At 42.5% G+C, this 21,173-nt stretch overlaps 1 protein-coding gene across 1 annotated transcript in view; it reads left to right on the forward strand.

Annotated features, from left to right (window-relative positions):
* LOC106584141 (carboxyl-terminal PDZ ligand of neuronal nitric oxide synthase protein) overlaps window positions 1–21,173 on the forward strand; it is a 242,746-nt gene that overhangs the window by 25,705 nt on the left and 195,868 nt on the right. Inside the window, exon 2 of the mRNA XM_014169057.3 lies at window positions 14,505–14,576. Coding sequence (XP_014024532.1) covers window positions 14,505–14,576 — 72 coding nt within the window. The remainder of the gene's footprint in view (window positions 1–14,504; window positions 14,577–21,173) is intronic.

Consider the following 21,173-nt stretch of genomic DNA (forward strand, 5'->3'; position numbering starts at 1 on the left):
CAACCTTTTGGGGAACATTGGTGCAACATTAATGGAACGCTCCCCCAACTTCAGTGAACATTTCCAGTACCAACATTTGTTATCTGGGAAGTGTCCTTTTTGTCTTGTAAATTCACATTTGGAAGGTGCATTGAAACAATTAGCTAGCATGTGATTGTATCATTTCTAGAACAGCCAGCTAGCTAACAAGCTAAATGAATAATGCACTGAAATTAGCTACTCTCGAGGGGTTCACTATGGTAGCTAGCTATGGCTATTCTCAAGAACAAGCAAGCCACTATCTGAGAAGCATGGCTGACTGATCGAGCATTGTACTCAATGCATTGTTAATGAGCGCTGATTTAATCAAAAGTGCATTACAGTGGCTTGGAAATACAATTATATTGCAAAAGGAGGTAAACAGTAGGAAAAGCTTTTATCATAATTTTTGTCACCAGATTGATGTTAGATGTAGTATAATGTTACCTAGCTATCTAGCTAAGATTGAGGGAAGACCACTGGATTTTAGCTAGCTAATGTTAGCATTGCTACGTCATTTTGACGAACTTTGCTAGCTAATGACAACATTGCCATCCGTTTGATGACATGAAAATGACGGCGAAGTTGTTTCCTACTAAACATTTGTCTACTTTAACAATGTCCTCATATTTCCAGGCCACTATAATGTTATTTAGATGAAACAGTCGTTAGCCTTCATCTAGCCTCTCCCGAGTCTCCAAAAACCTGATGATCAGGTTTTCAGGGGAAATGGAAAGACAGCCTGTGACGCAACATCTGGTTTTGGACGTTAGCAAGGCGACACTCCATCTTAACTCCTCCACATTTGCTGGATTGTTTGAACACTGCAGAAGAGAACCACCCCCGACCAGTTTATTTTCTTCTCGTCAAGACCAGTATCTACAGGGTATCTACAGTACATACAAATTTACCGGACTAATCATATTTCATTCATGTACAGGGTCCACTTTGACCCAAGAAAACAATCCAGACTAAGAATTTGCTGATGGTAACCTCATAATGAATACTAAACTCAGCAAAAAAAGAAATGACCTCTCACTGTCAATTGTGTTTATTTTCAGCAAACTTAACGTGCAAATATATGTATGAACATAAGATTCAACAACTGAGACATAAACTGAACAAGTTCCACAGACATGTGACTAACAGAAATGGAATAATGTGTCCCTGAACAAAGGGGGGGGTTCAAAATCAAAAGTAACAGTCAGTATCTGGTGTGGCCACCAGCTGCATTAAGTACTGCAGTGCATCTCCTCCTCATCGACTGCACCAGATTTGCTAGTACTTGCTGTGAGATATTACCCCACTCTTCCACCAAGGCACCTGCAAGTTCCTGGACATTTCTGGGGGGAATGGCCCTAGCCCTCACTTTCCGATCCAACAGGTCCCAGACGTGCTCAATGGGATTGAGATCCGGGCTCTTTGCTGGCCATGGCAGAACACTGACATTCCTGTCTTGCAGAAAATCACGCACAGAACGAGCAGTATGGCTGGTGGCATTGTCATGCTGGAGGGTCATGTCAGGATGAGCCTGCAGGAAGGGTACCACATGAGGGAGGAGGATGTCTTGCCTGTAATGCACAGCTTTGAGATTGCCTGCAATGACAACAAGCTCAGTCTGATGATGCTGTGACACACCGCCCCAGACCATGACGGACCCTCCACCTCCAAATCGATCCCACTCCAAAGTACAGGCCTCGGTGTCACGCTCATTCCCTCGACGAGAAACACGAATCTGACCATCACCCCTGGTGAGACAAAACTGTGACTCGTCAGTGAAGAGCACTTTTTGACAGTCCTGTCTGGTCCAGCAACGGTGGGTTTGTGCCCATAGGCGACGTTGTTGCCGGTGATGTCTGGTGAGGACCTGCCTTACAACAGGCCTACAAGCCCTCAGTCCAGCCTCTCTCAGCCTATTGTGGACAGTCTGAGCACTGATGGTGGGATTGTGCGTTCCTGGTATAACTCAGTCAGTTGTTGTTGCCATCCTGCACCTGTCCCGCAGGTGTGATGTTCGGATGTACCGATCCTGTGCATGTGTTGTTACATGTGGTCTGCCACTTCGAGGACGATCAGCTGTCTGTCCTGTCTCCCTGTAGCGCTGTCTTTGGCGTCTCACAGTACGGACATTGCAATTTATTGCCCTGGCCACATCTGCAGTCCTCATGCCTCCTTGCAGCATGCCTAAGGCACGTTCATGCAGATGAGCACAGACCCTGGGCATCTTTCTTTTGGTGTTTTTCAGAGTCAGTAGAAAGGCCTCTTAGTGTCCTAAGTTTTCATAACTGTGACCTTAATTGCCTACCGTCAGTAAGCTGTTCCTGTCTTAACGACCGTTCCACAGTTACTTGTTTATTAATTGTTTATGGTTCATTGAACAAGCATGGGAAACAGTGTTTAAACCATTTACAATGAAGATCTGTGAAGTTATTTGGATTTTTACAAATTATCTTGAAAGACAGGGTCCTGAAAAAGGGATGTTTATTTTTTTGCTGAGTTTAGTATTATATGACAGAGTGGACCTGATCCTAGATCAGCACTCTTACTCTGATGGCGAATTCTCTCTCTCCCTTATCTTGACCCCCTGGTCTATGATTTGAAGTTTCTTTTTAAATTACAAGATTAAACCCACAGGAACTTGTTTGTTAGCTAGTACCAATAGTCATCAATCACTAATACATATCTGGATGGTAGTCTGTCTAGACAGACAGGTTAACACCCACAATGTGCCAATATTCCAGCAATGTACCTGTTGAACAAAGAATGAGGCAGCGCTCTGTTGTTTTAGCAAGTTTTGAAAGTGTCTGAAAAAGTGTTCTATTGGAAAAGTTTTGTTACTAGCTAATTTCCTTTTTGATTTTGTATCCTGCGACGCGGTTGGCATCTGTTGCTGGGACCACTGCTATCTGTCCAGGGATCCTGCCGACCGAGGGTCTGATGATGACCTGCTTGGTGTAGCAGCCATTGTTAGCTGCCTATCGAGCTAGTGGGGTTTCCTTGAGGGCTTCAACGCAGCCCGCGACGCGGTTAGCCCTTGTGGCTGGCACCGTGGATTGTCTTGAGCTTGTGACTGTCTAGATCTCTACTGTTTGTTGCTGTTTCCATATTCCCTCCGACCTGCCCTGTCAGGAGTTGCGGAGAGTAACAGTCAGTGGGTGTACCATTGAGGACGATGGTCTCTCTATAGCACAGGTGGAAGGATCTTTTAAACAAACAAAGACAATTCTACAAGCAGTTGCAACAACAACAAAATAGCTTCAAGTGTTGTGTACTGATACTGGTAGAGTCAACTAATAAAAGAATGGATGACCGGTCCAAAAACTGAAGAACAGTTTAAAGTTCTCCCAGGGTCATGAGTTTAAACAGGAAAATGGCAAGATGACGACAATCTGTAAGTCATTGAAAGAGGACATTCGTTTTTTTTATATGAATCCATGATAACAATGACAGAGAAATCAGATTATCTTGAGGGACAATCAAGGTGGGACAACATTGTTGTCGATAGAATTGCAGAATCTCCACATGAGACCTGGATGGAGTCTGAGGACATAGTGAGAGAAACGATCTCGGAGAAACTGGAGATGGACCACAGGAAGATTGAGTTGAATCGTGCCCACAGGACTGGAAAACCCACCACCGGCCCAGGTGACAGGCCCAGGCCAACAATCGTCAAATTCCTGAGGTTCAAGGACAAGGTAGAAAGAGCCAAGAACTTGAGGGGAATGTACATATTCCTCAGCAAGGACTATCCTGAAGCTGTGCGCCAGAAGAGAAAATAACTTATCCCGGCCATGAAAGCTGCCAGAGCGCGTGGGGACATTTGCTTACATCCGATATGACAGGCACATTGTCCACCCTCCCTCCCAAAAGCCTGGAAGGGATGAGAAAGCCAAGCCTATGGGTTTGTAACTTCAGCCCTCACACACACTTACACACACCAACTCATTAATGGACTGCTAACTGTGTTTTTTTTTCTCTTGCTTTGTTTGTTATTTTCAATATTATGTCTGAGAAGCTACCCAGGAAAGAGCTAAACATAGCCCATGTTAATATATGTATCCTTAGAAACAAGGATCATGAAATCAGTAACTTGCTAACGTCAGATAACATTAATATTTTAGCCATTTCTGAGATTCACTTAGATAATTCCTTTGATACAATAGTAGCAATACAAGGATATAACATATATAGAAGAGACAGGACTGCTTATGGGGGAGGTGTTGCTATATATATTAATAGTCAAATCCCAGTAATGCTTAGAGAAGTGTTATTGAAGAAATGTGGCTGCAGTTTCACCTGCCTCGTCTAAAGCCTATTATTTTGGGGTGTTGCTATAAGCCACCAACCGCTAACAGTCAGTATCTAAAATAATGTGTATGAAATGCTTGATAGTGTACAGTTGAAGTTGGAAGTTTAAATACACCTTAGCCAAATACATTTAAACTCAGTTTTTCACAATTCCTGACATTTAATCAGAGTAAAAATTCCCTGTCTTAGGTCAGTTAGGATCACAACTTTATTTTAAGAATGTGAAATGCCAGAATAATAGTAGGGAGTGATTTATTTCAGCATTTATTTATTTCATCACATTCCAAGTGGGTCAGAAGTTTACATACACTCAATTAGTATTTGGTAGCATTGCTTTTAAATTGTTTAACTTGGGTCCGGTGTGGCTCAGTTGGTAGAGCATGGTGTTTGCAACGCCAGCGTTGTGGGTTCGATTCCCACGGGGGACCAGTACGGGGGAAAAAATGTATGAAATGTATGCATTCACTACTGTAAGTCGCTCTGGATAAGAGCGTCTGCTAAATGACTAAAATGTAAATGTTTCGGGTAGCCTTCCACAAGCTTCCCCAAAAAGTTGAGTGAATTTTGGCCCATTCCTTCTGACAGAGCTGGTGTAACTGAGTCAGGTTTATAGGCCTCCTTGCACGCACAAGCTTTTTCAGTTCTGCCCACAAATGTTCTATGGGATTGAGGTCAGGACTTTGTGATGGCCACTCCAATACTTGACTTTGTTGTCCTTAAGCCATTTTGCCACAACTTTGGAAGTATGCTTGGGGTCATTGTCCATTTGGAAGACCAAGCTTTAACTTCCTGACTGATGTCTTGAGATGTTGCTTCAATATATCCACATCATTTTCCATCCTCATGATGCCATCTATTTTGTGAAGTGCACCAGTCCCTCCTGCAGCAAAGCACCCCCACAACATGATGCTGCCACCCCCGTGCTTCACGGTTGGGATGGTGTTCTTCGGCTTGCAAGCCTCCCCCTTTTTCATCCAAACATAACGATGGTCATTATGGCCAAACAGTTCTATTTTTGTTTCATCAGACCAGAGGACATTTCTCCAAAAAGTATTACCTTTGTCCCCATGTGCAATTGCAAACCGTAGTCTGGCTTTTTTATGGCAGTTTTGGAGCAGTGGCTTCTTCCTTGCTGAGCTGCCTTTCATGTTATGTCGATATAGGACTCGTTTTACTGTGGATATAGATACTTTTGTACCTGTTTCCTCCAGCATCTTCACAAGGTCATTTGCTGTTGTTCTGATTTGCACTTTTCGCACCAAAGTACGTTCATCTCTAGGAGACAGAACGTGTCTCCTTCCTGAGCAGAATGACGGCTGCGTGGTCCCATGGTGTTTATACTTGCGTACTATTGTTTGTACAGATGAACATGGTACCTTCAGGCATTTGGAAATTGCCCACAAGGATGAACCAGACTTGTGGAGGTCTTTTCCCATGATGTCAAGCAAAGAGGCACTGAGTTTGAAGGTAGGCCTTGAAATACATCTACAGGTACACCTCCAATTGACTCAAATTATGTCAATTAGCCTATCAGAAGCTTCTAAAGCCATAACATCATTTTCTGGAATTTGCCATGCTGTTTAAAGGCACAGTCAACTTAGTGTATGTAAACTTCTGACCCACTGGAATTGTGATACAGTGAATTATAAGTGAAATAATCTGTCTGTAAACAATTGTTGGAAAAATTACTTGTGTCATCCACAAAGTAGATGTCCTAACTAACTTACCAGTACCTGTTTTCTGGTTCAGGTTATTAATTAACCTACAAGGGCATTTACAAATACCACAGGAACAAGATCATCCACATGTATTAATCACATTTTTACTAATACTGTAGAACTCTGTTCTAAAGCTGTATCCGTACCCATTGGACACAGTGATCACAATATAGTTGATATATATATCTAAGAGAACCAAGGTTCCGAAAGGTCAAACCCGGGTCTATAGTGACGCCTCTAGTACCGATGCACCACTCGGGAGGCCCTAATGTTGCCAAGTATTTTAATGATTACTTAATTGGCAAAGTGGGCAAACTTAAGAAGGAAATGCCAACAACAAACAGTGAGCCATCGTATTCATGCATTAAACAAATTATAATGAAGGAAATGCATTGTAAATTTGAATTTGGTAAAATTTGTTTTATCGATCAATAATGACAAACCTCCTGGCATTTACAACTTAGATGAAAGGCTACTGAGGATGGAAGCTGACTCTTTGGCCACTTCTATCTGCCATATCTTTAATCTGAGTCTAGAGGAAGGTGTTTGTCCTCAGGCTTGGAGGGAAGCCAAAGTCATTACACTACCCAAGAGTGGAAAAGCAGCCTTTACTGGTTCTAACAGCAGACCAATCATCTTGCTCTTAGCAAAATGGAAAAAACAGACTTTCAGCATGCTTATAGAGAAGGGCACTCAACATGTACTGCACTGACACAAATGACTGATAATTGGTTAAAATAAATTGATAATAAGAAGATTGTGTGAGCTGTACTGGTAGATTTCAGTCCAGCCTTTGATATTATTGACCATAACCAAAAACGTACAGTACCAGTCAACAGTTTGGACACCAACCTATTCTAGGGTTTTTCTTTATTTTTACTATTGTCTACATTGTAGAATAATAGTGAAGACATCAAAACCATGAAATAACACATATGGAACCACCCTTTGCCTTGATGACAGCTTTGCACACTCTTACACAAACACAGTCAATCCAAAACATTTCAAAACCATCAAGCGCTATGATGAAACTGGCTCACATGAGGACCGCCACAGGAAAGGAAGACCCAGAATTACCTCTGCTGCAGACGACAAGTTCATTAGAGTTGCAGCCCAAATAAATGCTTCACCCGAGTTCAAGTAACAGACACATCTCAACATCAACTGTTCAGAGGAGACTGCGTGAATCAGGCCTTCATGGTCGAATTGCTGCAAAGAAACCACTGCTAAAGGATACAAATAAGAAGAAGAGACTTGCTTGGGCCAAGTAACACGAGCAATGGACATTAGACCAGTGGAAATCTATCCTTTGGTCTGAGGAGTCCAAATTTGAGGTTTTTGGTTCCAACCACCGTGTCTTTGTGAGACAGAGTAGGTGAACGGATGCTCTCCGCATGTGTGGTTCCCACCATGAAGGATGGAGGAGGAGGTGTGGGGGTGTTTTGCTGGTGAAACTGTCTGAGGCTGTGTAAGGGCTATTTGACCAAGAAGGAGAGTGATGGAGTGCTACATCAGATGACCTGGCCTCCACAATCACCCGACCTCAACCCAATTGAGATGGTTTGGGATGAGTTGGACCGCAGAGTGAAGGAAAAGCAGCCAACAAGTACTCAGCATGTGAGGGAACTCCTTCAAGACTGTTGGAAAAGCATTCCAGGTGAAGCTGGTTGAGAGAATGCCAAGAGTGTGCAAAGCTGTCATCAAGGCAAAGGGTGTCTACTTCAAAGAATCTCAAATATAAAATATATTTTGATTTGTTTAACACTTTTGGCTACACATGATTCCATGTGTTATTTCATAGTTTTGATATCTTCCCTATTATTCTACAATGTATAAAATAGTAAAAATAAAGAAAAACCCTTGAATGAGTAGGTGTGTCAAACTTTTGACTGGTACTGTATGTTTTATGGCTTTTCAATCTCTGCCATATTGTGGATTCAGAGTGGTCCTATGGACAGATACTCCAATCTCCGCTCTGGAGCTATGCAGCTCCTTCAGGGTTATCTTTGGTCTCTTTGTTGCCTCTGATTAATGCCCTCCTTGCCTGGTCCGTGAGTTTTGGTGGGCGGCCCTCTCTTGGTAGGTTTGTTGTGGTGCCATATTCTTTCCATTTTTTAATAATGGATTTAATGGTGCTCCGTGGGATGTAAAAACGTTCTGATTTTTTTTATAACCCAACCCTGATCTGTACTTCTCCACAATTTTGTCCCTGACCTGTTTGGAGAGCTCCTTGGTCTTCATGGTGCAGCTTGCTTGGTGGTGCCCCTTGCTTAGTGGTGTTGCAGACTCTGGGGCCTTTCAGAACAGGTCTATATATATATACACGTGTATATATCACGTCCTCCAGACGTGATGCTTGGCATTCAGGCCAAAGTGTTCAATCTTGGTTTCATCAGACCAGATAATCTTGTTTCTCATGGTCTGACAGTCTTTTAGGTGCCCTTTGGCAAACTCCAAGTGGGCTGTCATGTGCCTTACTGAGGAGTGGTTTCCATCTGGCCACTCTACCATAAAGGCCTGATTGCTGGAGTGCTGGTTCTACCATCTCCACAGAAGAACTCTGGAGCTTTGTCAGAATGACGATCAGGTTCTTGGTCACCTCCCTGACCAAGGCCCTTCTTGCACGATTGCTCAGTTTGGCCAGCCGGCCAGCACTAGGAAGAGTCTTTGTGATTCCAAACTTCTTCCATTTAAGAATGATGAAGGCCGCTGTCTTCTTGGGGACCTCGACACAATCCTGTCTCGGACCTCTACAGACAATTCCTTTGACCTCATGGCTTGGTTTTTGCTCTGACATGCACTGTCAACTGTGGGACCGTATAACGACAGGTGTGTGCCTTTCCAAATCAAATCAAATTTTATTGGTCACATACACATATTCAGCAGATGTTATTGCAGGTGTAGCAAAAATGTGTAGCAAAATGCCTGTGTTCCTAGCTCCAACAATGCAGTAGTATCTAACAATTCACAACAATACACAAATCTAAAAGTAAAAGAATGGAATTAAGAAATATTTTAGTACGAGCAATGTCGGAGTGGCATTGACTAAAATACTGCTTTATCTCATATGTATATACTGTATGTAAACATTATTAAAGTGACTCGTGTTCCATTATTAAAGTTGCCTGTGATTCCATGTCTATGTTTAAAGAGCTCAATTTCAAGTCTCATTGTAAAGGGTCTGAATAAAAAACCTGTTTTCGCTTTGTCATTATGTGCTACTGTGTGTAGATTTTTGAGTTTATTTCGATTTTTTAAATCCATTTTAGAATTGACTGTAATGTAACAAAATATGGAAAAGGTCAAGATGTCTGAATACTTTCCAAATGCACTCTATACCTGGATATACAAGCAGTTTCTCAGTCTCTCTGTCCCAGCTTTGATGCACCTGTACTGTCGCCGCCTTGTAGATCGTAGCGGGGTGAAGAGGCCATGGCTCAGGTGGCTGAGGCTGATGATTCTCTTGACCTTCCTGTGACACCAGATGCTGTAGATGTCCTGGAGGGCAGGCAGTGTGCCTCTGGTGATGCGTTGGGCTGACCGCTCCACCCTCTGGAGAGCCCTGCGGTTATGGACGGTGCAATTGCCATACCAGGCTGTGATACAGTCCAACACGATGCTCTCAATAGTGCAAAATGGGGATGAGGAGGATCCTAACTTGCTACTTTAATATATTGCAGATTCTCGATTACAGGAAAACATGCTTTGCCTTTAACAGTCTTGTCTGTAGTTGTCAGTTTAATGCACTAAGATCTTCAGGAGTAAATTTAAACTTTTCAGAAAACAAGGCACGACTCAGGCAACTTTCAGCCATTTTGTTGCCATAACAGCTCATCCTTTCCATGGGAGAGCATCCTCACCTGGCTGATAGTGGACCGTTTCAGCAGGATCTAAAAGAAAGTAGGTCTTCTGAAGCACCTAGAGGAGCTGCTGGAGTTTAACCACACACAGCAATGGTGTTGGTCGGGTGGCCCACTCCCTTCTCATGGTTTCCTGAGGGTTAGAAAACAAAATAGAATAGTTGAAAGGCACACTGTCAGGTTGGGATTAGATGAACCCTAAACTAATATAGAAAATAATGTATTCAAAAAATAACTTCTGTAAACTTCTAATCAGGCAACAGCCCCCTTACAGTCTCTGGTACTGTCCCTTGAGCGGATATAATCGTTCACTATTGTAAGTAATCTGACCATAATAACATTTCATTTAGAAAGTAATATCAGCGCCTGAAGAAGAATGTGAAGTGGGTGGAAGCAAAGGGGATTGTAACTGTGACCCACCTGGAAGCCAAAGCCTACCTCGGTCGGTAGAGCATTGCATGGCAATGAACTTGGCTCCTACTTCGGCTGGCGGACATCTTCCTGGCCTCAGCAATGGTCAGCAGACTGCACCGAGTGGTGAAGGACAGCAGGGGGATCTGATAGGTGCTTACCTCCTGCAATAGAAGTGTTGATTGCAAAATAAAGCATCTCTCATGGTGATTGGATGTCAAATAAATTCTTGCCAATAGTTGAGAAGTGCTGCTGTTGCTAGGCTAGTCCCAGATCTCTATGTCCACTCACCCACATTTACAAGGGGGTCAATCTTAAGTTATAGAAAGGATGAGGGAGAGAGAGAATTTGCCATCAGAGTAGGAGTGCTGGTCTAGGATCAGGTCCACTCTGTCTATATAATACTAGTATTTATTATGATCTTACCATTTTCAAATTCTTTCTCTGGATTGTTCTCTTGGGTAAAATTCGACAAAGTGCATTAATTAAATATTATTAGTACTGTAAATCCATATGTACATTGGGGGAAAAAAGTATTTGATCCCCTGCTGATTTTGTACGTTTGCCCACTTACAAAGAAATGATTAGTCTATAATTTTAATAGTAGGTTTATTTGAACAGTGAGAGACAGAATAACAACAAAAGAATCCAGAAAAATGCATGTCAAAAATGTTATAAAATGATTTGCATTTTAATGAGGGAAATAAGTATTTGACCCATCTGCAAAACATGACTTAGTACTTGGTGGCAAAACCCGTGTTGGCAATCACAGAGGTCAGATGTTTCTTGTAGTTGGCCACCAGGTTTGCACACATCTCAGGAGGGATTTTGTCCCACTCCTCTTTGCAGATCTTCTCCAAGTCATTAAGGTTTCGAGGCTGACGTTGGGCAACTCGAACCTTCAGCTCCCTCCACAGATTTTCTATGGGATTAAGGTCTGGAGACTGGCTAGGCCACTCCAGGACCTTAATGTGCTTCTTCTTGAGCCACTCCATTGTTGCCTTGGCCGTGTGTTTTGGGTCATTGTCATGCTGGAATACCCATCCACAACCCATTTTCAATGCCCTGGCTGAGGGAAGGAGGTTCTCACCCAAGGTTTGACGGTACATGGCCCCGTCCATCGTCCCTTTGATGCGGTGAAGTTGTCCTGTCCCCTTAGCAGAAAAACACCCCCAAAGCATAATGTTTCCACCTCCATGTTTGACGGTGGAGATGGTGTTCTTGGGGTCATAGGCAGCATTCCTCTTCCTCCAAACACGGCGAGTTGAGTTGATGTCAAAGAGCTCCATTTTGGTCTCATCTGACCACAACACTTTCACCAGTTGTCCTCTGAGTCATTCAGATGTTCATTGGCAAACTTCAGACGGGCATGTATATGTATTCTTGAGCAGGGGGACCTTGCGGGTGCTGCAGGATTTCAGTCCTTCACGGCGTAGTGTGTTACCAATTGTTTTCTTGGTGACTATGGTCCCAGCTGCCTTGAGATCATTGACAAGATCCTCCCGTGTAGTTCTGGGCTGATTCCTCACCGTTCTCATGATCATTGCAACTCCACGAGGTGAGATCTTGCATGGAGCCCCAGGCCGAGGGATATTGACAGTTTTTGTGTTTCTTCCATTTGCGAATAATCGCACCAAATGTTGTCACCTTCTCACCAAGCTGCTTGGCGATGGTCTTGTAGCCCATTCCAGCCTTGTGTAGGTCTACAATCTTGTCCCTGACATCCTTGGAGAGCTCTTTGGTCTTGGCCATGGTGGAGAGTTTGGAATCTGATTGATTGCTTCTGTGGACAGGTGTCTTTTTTACAGGTAACAAGCTGCGGTTAGGAGCACTCCCTTTAAGAGTGTGCTCCTAATCTCAGCTCGTTACCTGTATAAAAGACACCTGGGAGCCAGAAATATTTCTGATTGAGAGGGGGTCAAATATTTATTTCCCTCATTAAAATGCAAATCAATTTATAACATTTTTGACGTGTTTTTCTGGACTTTTTTGTTGTTATTCTGTCTCTCACTGTTCAAATAAACCTACCATTAAAATTATAGACTGATCCTTTCTTTGTCAGTAGGCAAACGTAGAAAATCAGCAGGGGATCAAATACTTTTTCCCCCCACTGTACATGTACTAACTCGCTAGCACTTTAGTAGTACCTAATATAGGATACTTGTATCTGCTGTTAAAGATTAACTTCATGACGATGAGCTCCTACATGGAATCCAGTAAAGTTGCCCTCAAGTGGCTACCACCACTCCTCCAGCGACATCTGGAACTCCAAGACAGACTGACCGACTGGCAGGCAGACAGACTTAGATACACACAGTCTGATACCTTGGCAAAATAGACAAACGCAAAACCAATGTTGCTATTCATAGGTTGCACCTCCGTCACTGGGTTGCGTCATCACGTTGGGGTGGCAGGGTAGCCTAGTGGTTAGAGTGTTGGACTAGTAACCGAAGGGTTGCAAGTTCAAATCCCCAAGCTGACAAGGTACAAATCTGTTGTTCTGCCTTTGAACAAGGCAGTTAACCCACTGTTCCTAGGCCGTCATTGAAAATAAGAATTTGTTCTTAACTGACTTGCCTAGTTAAATAAAGGTAAAAAAATAAAACATTCTCAAGCCGCCCTCTGCCATCGGCACCATAGTGGTGCCCAAAAGTCATGATAGATGGAGAGCAATGGAGGCTGCTGAGAGGAGGACAGCTCATAGTAATGGCTGGAATGGAGCAAACACAGGGAAACTATGTATTTGATACCATTCTGCTCCAGCCATTACCATAAGCCCTCTTTGTCTGTCTATCTGCCAGCCAGTCTGTCTGTCTTGGAGTCCCAGAGCCCGTCCTCACCAATTAAGGTGCCACCAACCTCCTGTGATGGAGGCCAATGACTTTTTCGTCTAAATAACACAACAGTTGCCTGGAAATATGATGGCATTGCAAAAGTAGGCAAATGTTTAGTAGGAAACAACTATGCCATCATTATCATGTCGGCAAATGGATGGCGATGTTGTCATTAGCTAGCAAATTTTGTCAGAAATAGCTAGCAATGGTAATGTTGGCTAGCGAAAATCCGGTGGTCTCCACTCAATCTTAGCTAACGTTATACTGAATCTAAAGTCAATCTGGCAGCATCAAAATTAGGACAAAAGCTTTTCCTACAAATTATTTTCCTCCTTTTGCAATCTTTGTATATTCAAGCCACTGTAATGCACTTTTGATTAAATCAGCGCTCATTGAGAATGCGTTGAGTAGAACGCTCAATCAGTTGGACATGCTTCTCAGATACAGGCTTGCTTGTTCTTGAGAATAGCCATAGCTAGCTACCATAGTAATCCCTCGAGAGTAGCTCATTTCAATGCATCATTCATTTAGCTTGCTAGCTAGCTAGCTGACTGTGCTAGAGGTAATATAATCATGCCAGCTAATTGTTTCAATGCACCTTCCAAATGTAAAATTACAAGACAAAAAGGACACTTACCTAAACTGTTCCTCTATGCCCTCTTGGTTGTGAAGGTTAGGTAGCCTGCTAGCAAATCTCGTTCCCAGATACTTCCACCAAAAGGCGCACTCAATTGGGGTCTAGAATAAGAAGTAAATGCCTGACTGTGTTTTAGTTCACCACATATCCTTCTTGGATTCATTTAAGATGTATTTGTTTGTATACATGAAGCTTCCCATGTCGGCCCAGTTGATCAAGAAGGACTAAAGCTATATCAAGGAGGTTCCTTAGTTTTTTCATCAGAAGAGCCTTAGAGAACTCAGAATTCTCCGCAATGGACGTAAACTAATGACAACACCATCTATATTGCTCATGACACTAACACTATATCTCCCAATGCCTCAAACCGAGGAGAAAATAAAAGTTGATTAACTCAAGCAAACCGGACATAATGTCAACCTGTGCATGAGAGGAAGCAAAGCTTAACGTTTCAGCATAATAAAGGCTATTTCTCTTAATAACGTGCAACCGGATTGTCTTGTATTAGCTAGATCTTTCTCATTATAACGTTATCTTTCTCGTATTAACGAGATAATGGGTTATTTCATTATAGTTTCTTTAATTATTTGGTAATAGCGTGATATTATCTTGTAATAATTATATACCCCCCAAAAATATGCCACTGTAGAATATATCACAATGGTGAAATAAATATGGTAACATTTCTATCGTTGCTTTCTGTTTTGTTCCTAACCAGTACATCGGCAGTCTGGACGTGGCTCGGCCGAACAGCAGAGTGGAGATTGTGGCTGCTATGAGGAGAATACGGGTTAGTTGCCCCCTTCATCTAAACAAACTAGTCACCTACCTCACCTCAGCTACTGTTGTTCCGTTGTCAAACCTGCCACATAATGCCCCATTGGCATGTAGGCCATGGGGTAAATCTAGCTAGATATGTGTTGGGGCTAGAACATGAGGTGGTTAGAGCTTTGGACTAGTAACCGAAAGGTTGCAAGATCGAATCCCCGAAGTGACAAGGTAAATAAATCTGTCGTTCTGCCCCTGAACAAGGCAGTTAGCCCACTGTTCCTAGGCCGTCATTGAAAATAAGAATTTGTTCTTAACTGTCTAGGTAAAAGGTAAAATAAAGGTAAAGTAAAAAAATGAAGGAACCGTTTGAAAATTGCTGGGGGGGAGTGTGGATTCAACTCGAGATGTGCTTCTAGTTCCGACCATGCAGTAATATCTAACAATTTCACAACAACTACCTTTTACACACAAGTGTAAAGGAATGAATAAGAATATGTACATATAAATATATGGATGAGCGATGGCCGAACGGCATAGGCAAGAGTGGCCAACTCTTTCTGTTGCCGGGTGTTGAGAGCCGCCATATTCCCACCAGTGAATTTTGAATGGACAGAATATGCCAGCTGCTGGAGTGAAATAGCCCTAGGCCCAGTTTCCCAATAGTGATTATAATTATTATTATTTGAAAATAAGCCTGTTACTTCGTAGATATTTTGCAAAAGAAAGCCACACATTTCAATGCATGCCACTGGAACTGGAGTCATTTTTGAACAGACAAAGGCCATTATTTAGAAGCATTCCGTACAATAGAAAGAAAGTATTTCATTGTTTACCACGGCAAATCTACTGTGGCAATTTATCAGACAATTTGAATGAATGGAAACTAATGTTGGTCTAGCATATTGCTATTATTTTATTTGGTTTCTATTTATTTATTTCTATTTATGTTATCCAAAAGTCATTGTCAATTCTTCAAGATTGGGGGTAAAATATCCCTGAACTGTCCATATTGAAAATGTGTAAATGAATCAAGTCAGTTGGGAGGATGGAGTTATTCGTGCCAGAAGGGGCGTGGGCCCGAATCGAACCCACACCGACAGGGTAGGCATATATGTGCGCGGTATAACTGCTGGACTACCGCAGGCCCAAATGGAATTCAATTTTAACTTTAGCATTACACTTGTCACTTGTATGCCATAGCCTAGTGGAGACCAATATCTATCTTGTGTTAATAAGCTATATAAAATGAAAGTTGTTGATGTGTATGGCTGCATTTCAGATACATTTTTGTACATTTGATTGTTGCAGTAATACTGTAGGACCTAGGCCTAGCGTTTCAGTGAGCGAAATCAAATTATTTTGAAAGCAAGCCCTGATCCCAGTGACTCAACAGCCCCCGCATGGAGAGAAAGAGAACTGCCCTTTTTCAGGGAAAATTCAGGGAAAATTCTCAGTGACAAAAGAGTGATCAAGTAAAGATCCAACATCTGTAGGCCTACTTCCAAAGTATTTTCCTTTTCTTCTTAGCTCAGCCTCTGAATGTCATAGAGATTAACCAAAGACCATTAACCCCCATATGCATCAGAGGCGTGTCTTTCTTGTGCCTTGTTTTTAGCCTAAAGCATCGTCGTTATAGATCACTTTATATATTCTGAATCCGTTTTAGTTTCTTCATAATCTTAAACTAGCAAAAAGTAGGCTATAGCATACACTCACATAGGCATACCCCCTCAATTCAAGCACTGGTTTTAGCTTAACACACCAAGCCCTTCACAACACAGAGGTATTTATGTAGTGGTGACACTACTGGAGGAATTGGCTTACAAATCTATTGATGGCCTATAATGTAGTATGTGAAACAGGTAGGCCTACCTCTTATTTCTTAAATAGGAAGAAACAGGCTCCAACACAAAGCCCTCTTGTTAGTTAATTCAAATTAAAATGAAGACTTGAAATGATTTACTCAAATTAGCCTAATTTCAACACCACGTGCTGGCCACCTCCCGATTGATTTCTCCGCGGCTGTAGATTCACGTTTCAGCACCACAAAACTGTCATGGAAGTTACTTGAGTCTGGCTTATTGTGAGATCTGTAACTCTGATAAAAAAGACTCATCATGGGCAACAAAACATGTTGTTTCGTGGTCTTTGGAGAGGCAAATATCAGAGGAGTGTGACAAATAGGAACCCAGAACCAACGGCGACAACCCATGCCGGTACTGTGGCATAGGCTAATGTATAGGGAAAGTACCAAAATCCCTTGATATAAACCATGGATAAAACGCACTACCGTCCCCTGGGTGGCCCTTATACCGCCTCCAGTACAATTTGACCACACCACCAGAAAGTGTGACAAATCAATCAACAAATCACCTTGCAGGACTAAATCGGCATAGATAAGCAATACTGTTACAGACAGAATTTATTACTCAGGTTTTTAGGCTTGTGTATAAAGTCTACGGGGCCGCTTTTTCTTGTTCTCATGTGAGAGTGTAGTAGGGCTGTAGTCCAGATGGTCGGACGGTGATCAGGGATGGCGCTCTTTGAAGTGAGGCAGTGGAGTGGACATATTTAATAGAAACTGCTTTTGGTGGTCTCTCTTTTTTTTTGTCCGTCTTAAAATGTAGCCTCTTTTATTTATTTGAACTCAATATTCACCACCATCCTGTGTTTCTTGTCTTATGACCATTTACTTTTCTATGTCCTGTTGATTCCTCTGCATGATAATGTTGGCTATTTGGTAAAAGTAGGCTATGTCATCACTGTTTTACCAGTACATGCAAAGGTTATAAGGTCAATATTCGCTCATGGTCCTAGCTTACAAGGTCCTGTATGTGCATGTGAAGTTAGATTTCTATCTCAAAAGAGATTCCTGTGGAACATCACGTCTCCTCAGGAGAAAGTTTTTATCTTTAGTGTTTTTCAAATATGTTGAATTCTCCCATACTCCCACCACACGGCTTGCTATCACTCATTGTTTGTTATTTTTAGATATTGTTACTTAGAGGTTCCCGTAAAGGTGCAAACTGTTTGAGAGCCGAGGCCCGCTGCCCAGAGTGCGTAACGCTACTGGGGGATAACAGCAGCTGTTGTTGTTGGCAGGAGAACAGGTTATGTTTGAAAATAGTTAAATCAGGCCTTGTTACATTTTTACATTACAGTGTCCTTATTACTGTGTAATTATTCCAGTAAGTATAATATAGTCCTAATAAATATTGTAATTTGTTCATATTGAACAGTGTGGTATTAGCTGAACTGACAGGATCATAGGGGTCAACTACTGGTTGTATAACGCCTGTAAATGTAAGTGCGCCCTTTGCCTAGCTCCCTCTTTACTGTATGTGCCGGCATACAGGGTATAGGTCTGGGTATTTGACATTGGTATGGGTTTGAGTGTGGGTATGGATATGGTGCACATGGATATGTATGGGTATGGGTGTGAGTATAGGCATGGTGGTGACTGCTCCTCCAGCCCTTGTGTCTCCCACACCACATCATCTACAGTTCTCCATGTAATCCTTTTGTCTCAAATTAACTACAGAGGTTTCATTTAAACAGCATTACAGCCTTGTTAGAGAGCGATAGAAAAGAGAGGGAGAGAGAGGGGTACAGACCAATATAGAAAGAGAGAGACCGCTAGACAGAAAGAGGGGGAAAGAGAACAGAGAGAAAGACAGACAGCGAGACAGAGAAGAGAGAGACAGGCAGAGGCATTGTGTTTCAGTGATTCACTCTCAGCATCTCATTTATTTGGCTCTTCAATTATCCTGCTGCCTGGTGTTTACCTGTGTCTATGTGATTGACAGTAATGAGATGGGATCCAGGCGCCTGTCAAATTAAACAACCTCTGCTCCATTAATGTCCTGTCCTGTTCTCTGAAGTGGGAGGGATGCTGCTGGGTGTTAAAGTCTTAATGTGATGCTACTGCTGCTCTCTGAGGATATAGCAAGCCTACATCAGGGATCATCATCTACATAGAACACTGGTCCTGGAAAACTGCACGGTGTGCAGGCTTTTGTTTGACATTTAAAAAAAAAAATCCAGAGTGACTTACAGTAGTGAGTGCATACATTTTTCCCATACCGGTCCCCTGTGGGAATCGAACCCACAAACCTGGTGTTGCAAGCACCATGCTCTACCAACTGAGCCCAGCACTAACACACAACTAACACACCACTGCTTACCCATATCCTTCTTATGTGTAATGTCTGGCTTCCCCACAGGGAGACTGGGTTGGCAGATTGTAGCTGTGTGTAAATAGCTCAGTGGCTTTAATAGAAGCTTTCAGCAGTGTGGCTGTACTGTAGGGCCTTAGGGAGTAGTGCTGTGGGAAGGAGTGATAGCTAGCTAGCCTAGTGTTGTACCAGACGCTTGACTCACACAGAGGTCTAGATCAGTCATGGGCAACTCCAGTCCTCGGGAGCCGGAGTGGTGTCACACTTTTCCCCCATCCCTAGCAAACATAGCTGATTAAACTAATTGCATTCTAAACTGAAAATCATGATTAGTTGATTGGAGTCAGAATATGTTAGCTGGTTAGTGGGCAACATCATCAGCACTCCTCCCACAAGTCTCCAGAAAACTTGTGTTTTGGGACCCGAGAGGCACCTTTTCATTATAACTTTGAGGGAATATGTTCCTGGCGTGTTTTGTTTGGCTAGAGTTATGCTAACTCATTTGCAATCCATTTAGCGCTGCTTGCTAGCTTGCTGGCTAGCTACAGAGGTTAGCTGGCTACTTAGCTAAAGTAGTTAGCTACTGCCATCAGTTGTTGTTGTGTTATTATAATATTAATTATAATTATAATGTGGATATGGTGGACACATTTAAATGTAAATGTAGACACATGACGTGTTCGGAATTCCATGATCAGAACTCCATTATCAGAATACAAAAGCTGCATGAACTGTCAAGTTTGGACACGGTCAGTGTGACACCAAGCAGGCCCTAGAGGACTGGAGTTACCCATACCTGGTCTAGATTATCTGTGGGGCTATATAGTCATTTGTGTGGAGCAGTAAGATATGCAGAAGGCTCAGCATAGATGAGGATTCCTCTCCCATCTATCCTCGCTGGCCAGTCTGGCTGAGAGTGGGACTCATTCTGGAGTGCCTGCCCTCTCTATCCTCCCTGAAGAGCAGCTCACACACTCAAAGACCCAGTGTGTGTACCCTCTCTTGACAGCAGCAATATGCCGTAAACAGCACTGACCCAGAGTGTGGAAACATAGTCGGACCCCATCCTTCGTTTCCCAGAGAGACTGACCACTCTAAGTCAAACCTTACGTTCCCTCTCTCCTTTTTTCCCTTCCTCCCTCTCCCACTCCCTCCTTTTCTCCCTTCATCGCTTTCTCTCTCTACTTTGCTCCCTGACTCTTAATCTCTCACCTTTCCTCCTTCTCTCTCCTCGGTGTCCTTTGCTAAGCAATACATTAAGCGAGTCATTTCATTCTCCCTTCATAAAATGAAGGATTGAAACTTTGGCTGATTCACCGTTTCTCTTCTGAGAAGCAGCACAGACTTTTGTCAGGCCCTGCTGTAACTAATGGAGATGCTGCTCTAATTTCAGACCCCTTTTTAATTAAGTTCCACAGCTCAAGACCAAAAATGTAAAAGTAGGCTACCTAAAAGTTGACTGAAATCATTCCAATCCTGATTAAAATGCAATGGCTGTTCAGCATTTTGGTAGGCTGGCTTTAGGACCATGCAGAGCAGGTCTCCTAGAGAATCCGCCAGCCTGCACAGCCTTTCTCTCAGCAGACAGTGCCAGACAGTTTGCTTTTCAGCCGTTTAGGTAGTGCGCCGATTGCTTTGAATTTGATGTTGGCATTTGAAGTTGACCTTGTAAGCTTCGCGGCCAGCTGTTTTATGGACCGGTTACACATCGATGTTGGCATAGGTGGCGCGTCCAATAGGCTAGGGGAAGATAAACTTCCCCTAAAGTAAATTAAATTAAATTACAGAAATAAATAAAATCATTCAAAATACTACACCAGAGAGCATCATTTGATGATTAACTTCTATGAGCTGTGGATTGTTTTAAGCACGTAATTTGGGCAGCGCGTTTGGCAAAGAGCCTACCAAACAGTTGATTGTTGAGTTGCAGTGGTCAGTGAAAAGCAGTTAAAGGGTAGATAGCATAAACTTAACCAAATGTAACATATGGATTTGCATTACAATACACATCAAAAGTCCCAATGCAAAGTTATACCTCACTTTTCTATTTTTCTAGATATTGCATAAAACTTCTGAAGAATGCCTAAGTCATTCCGGAAAAAACATTTGCGGGGTGTGACGTAATATGGAGGACCCGGCAAGCCAGCCTATTCCCTATATTGTAAACTCCAACAGAAATAAATTCAAATGTATAACTTCAAATTAAACCAAATTGTTTGCACTCATGACTACTGATTTCAATTAAATGTTCAGCTAACTTACTTTATGAATATATTGTTACAAATCAGCTTGCAAGGTTGCTAGTCAACTAGCCTGTTAACGGTAGTCCTACTAGCTAGCTAGCATTAGCCCTACCAGCCTGCTAACATTACGTTAGCATTTGATGAGTCAGCCAGTTGCTATCAACACCTAGTTTACAAGCTACATTAAAGTAAACCAAA

The sequence above is a fragment of the Salmo salar genome, chromosome 23 (assembly GCF_965601325.2).
Source record: "Salmo salar chromosome 23, fSalSal1, whole genome shotgun sequence".
NCBI classification, from domain to species: domain Eukaryota; kingdom Metazoa; phylum Chordata; class Actinopteri; order Salmoniformes; family Salmonidae; genus Salmo; species Salmo salar.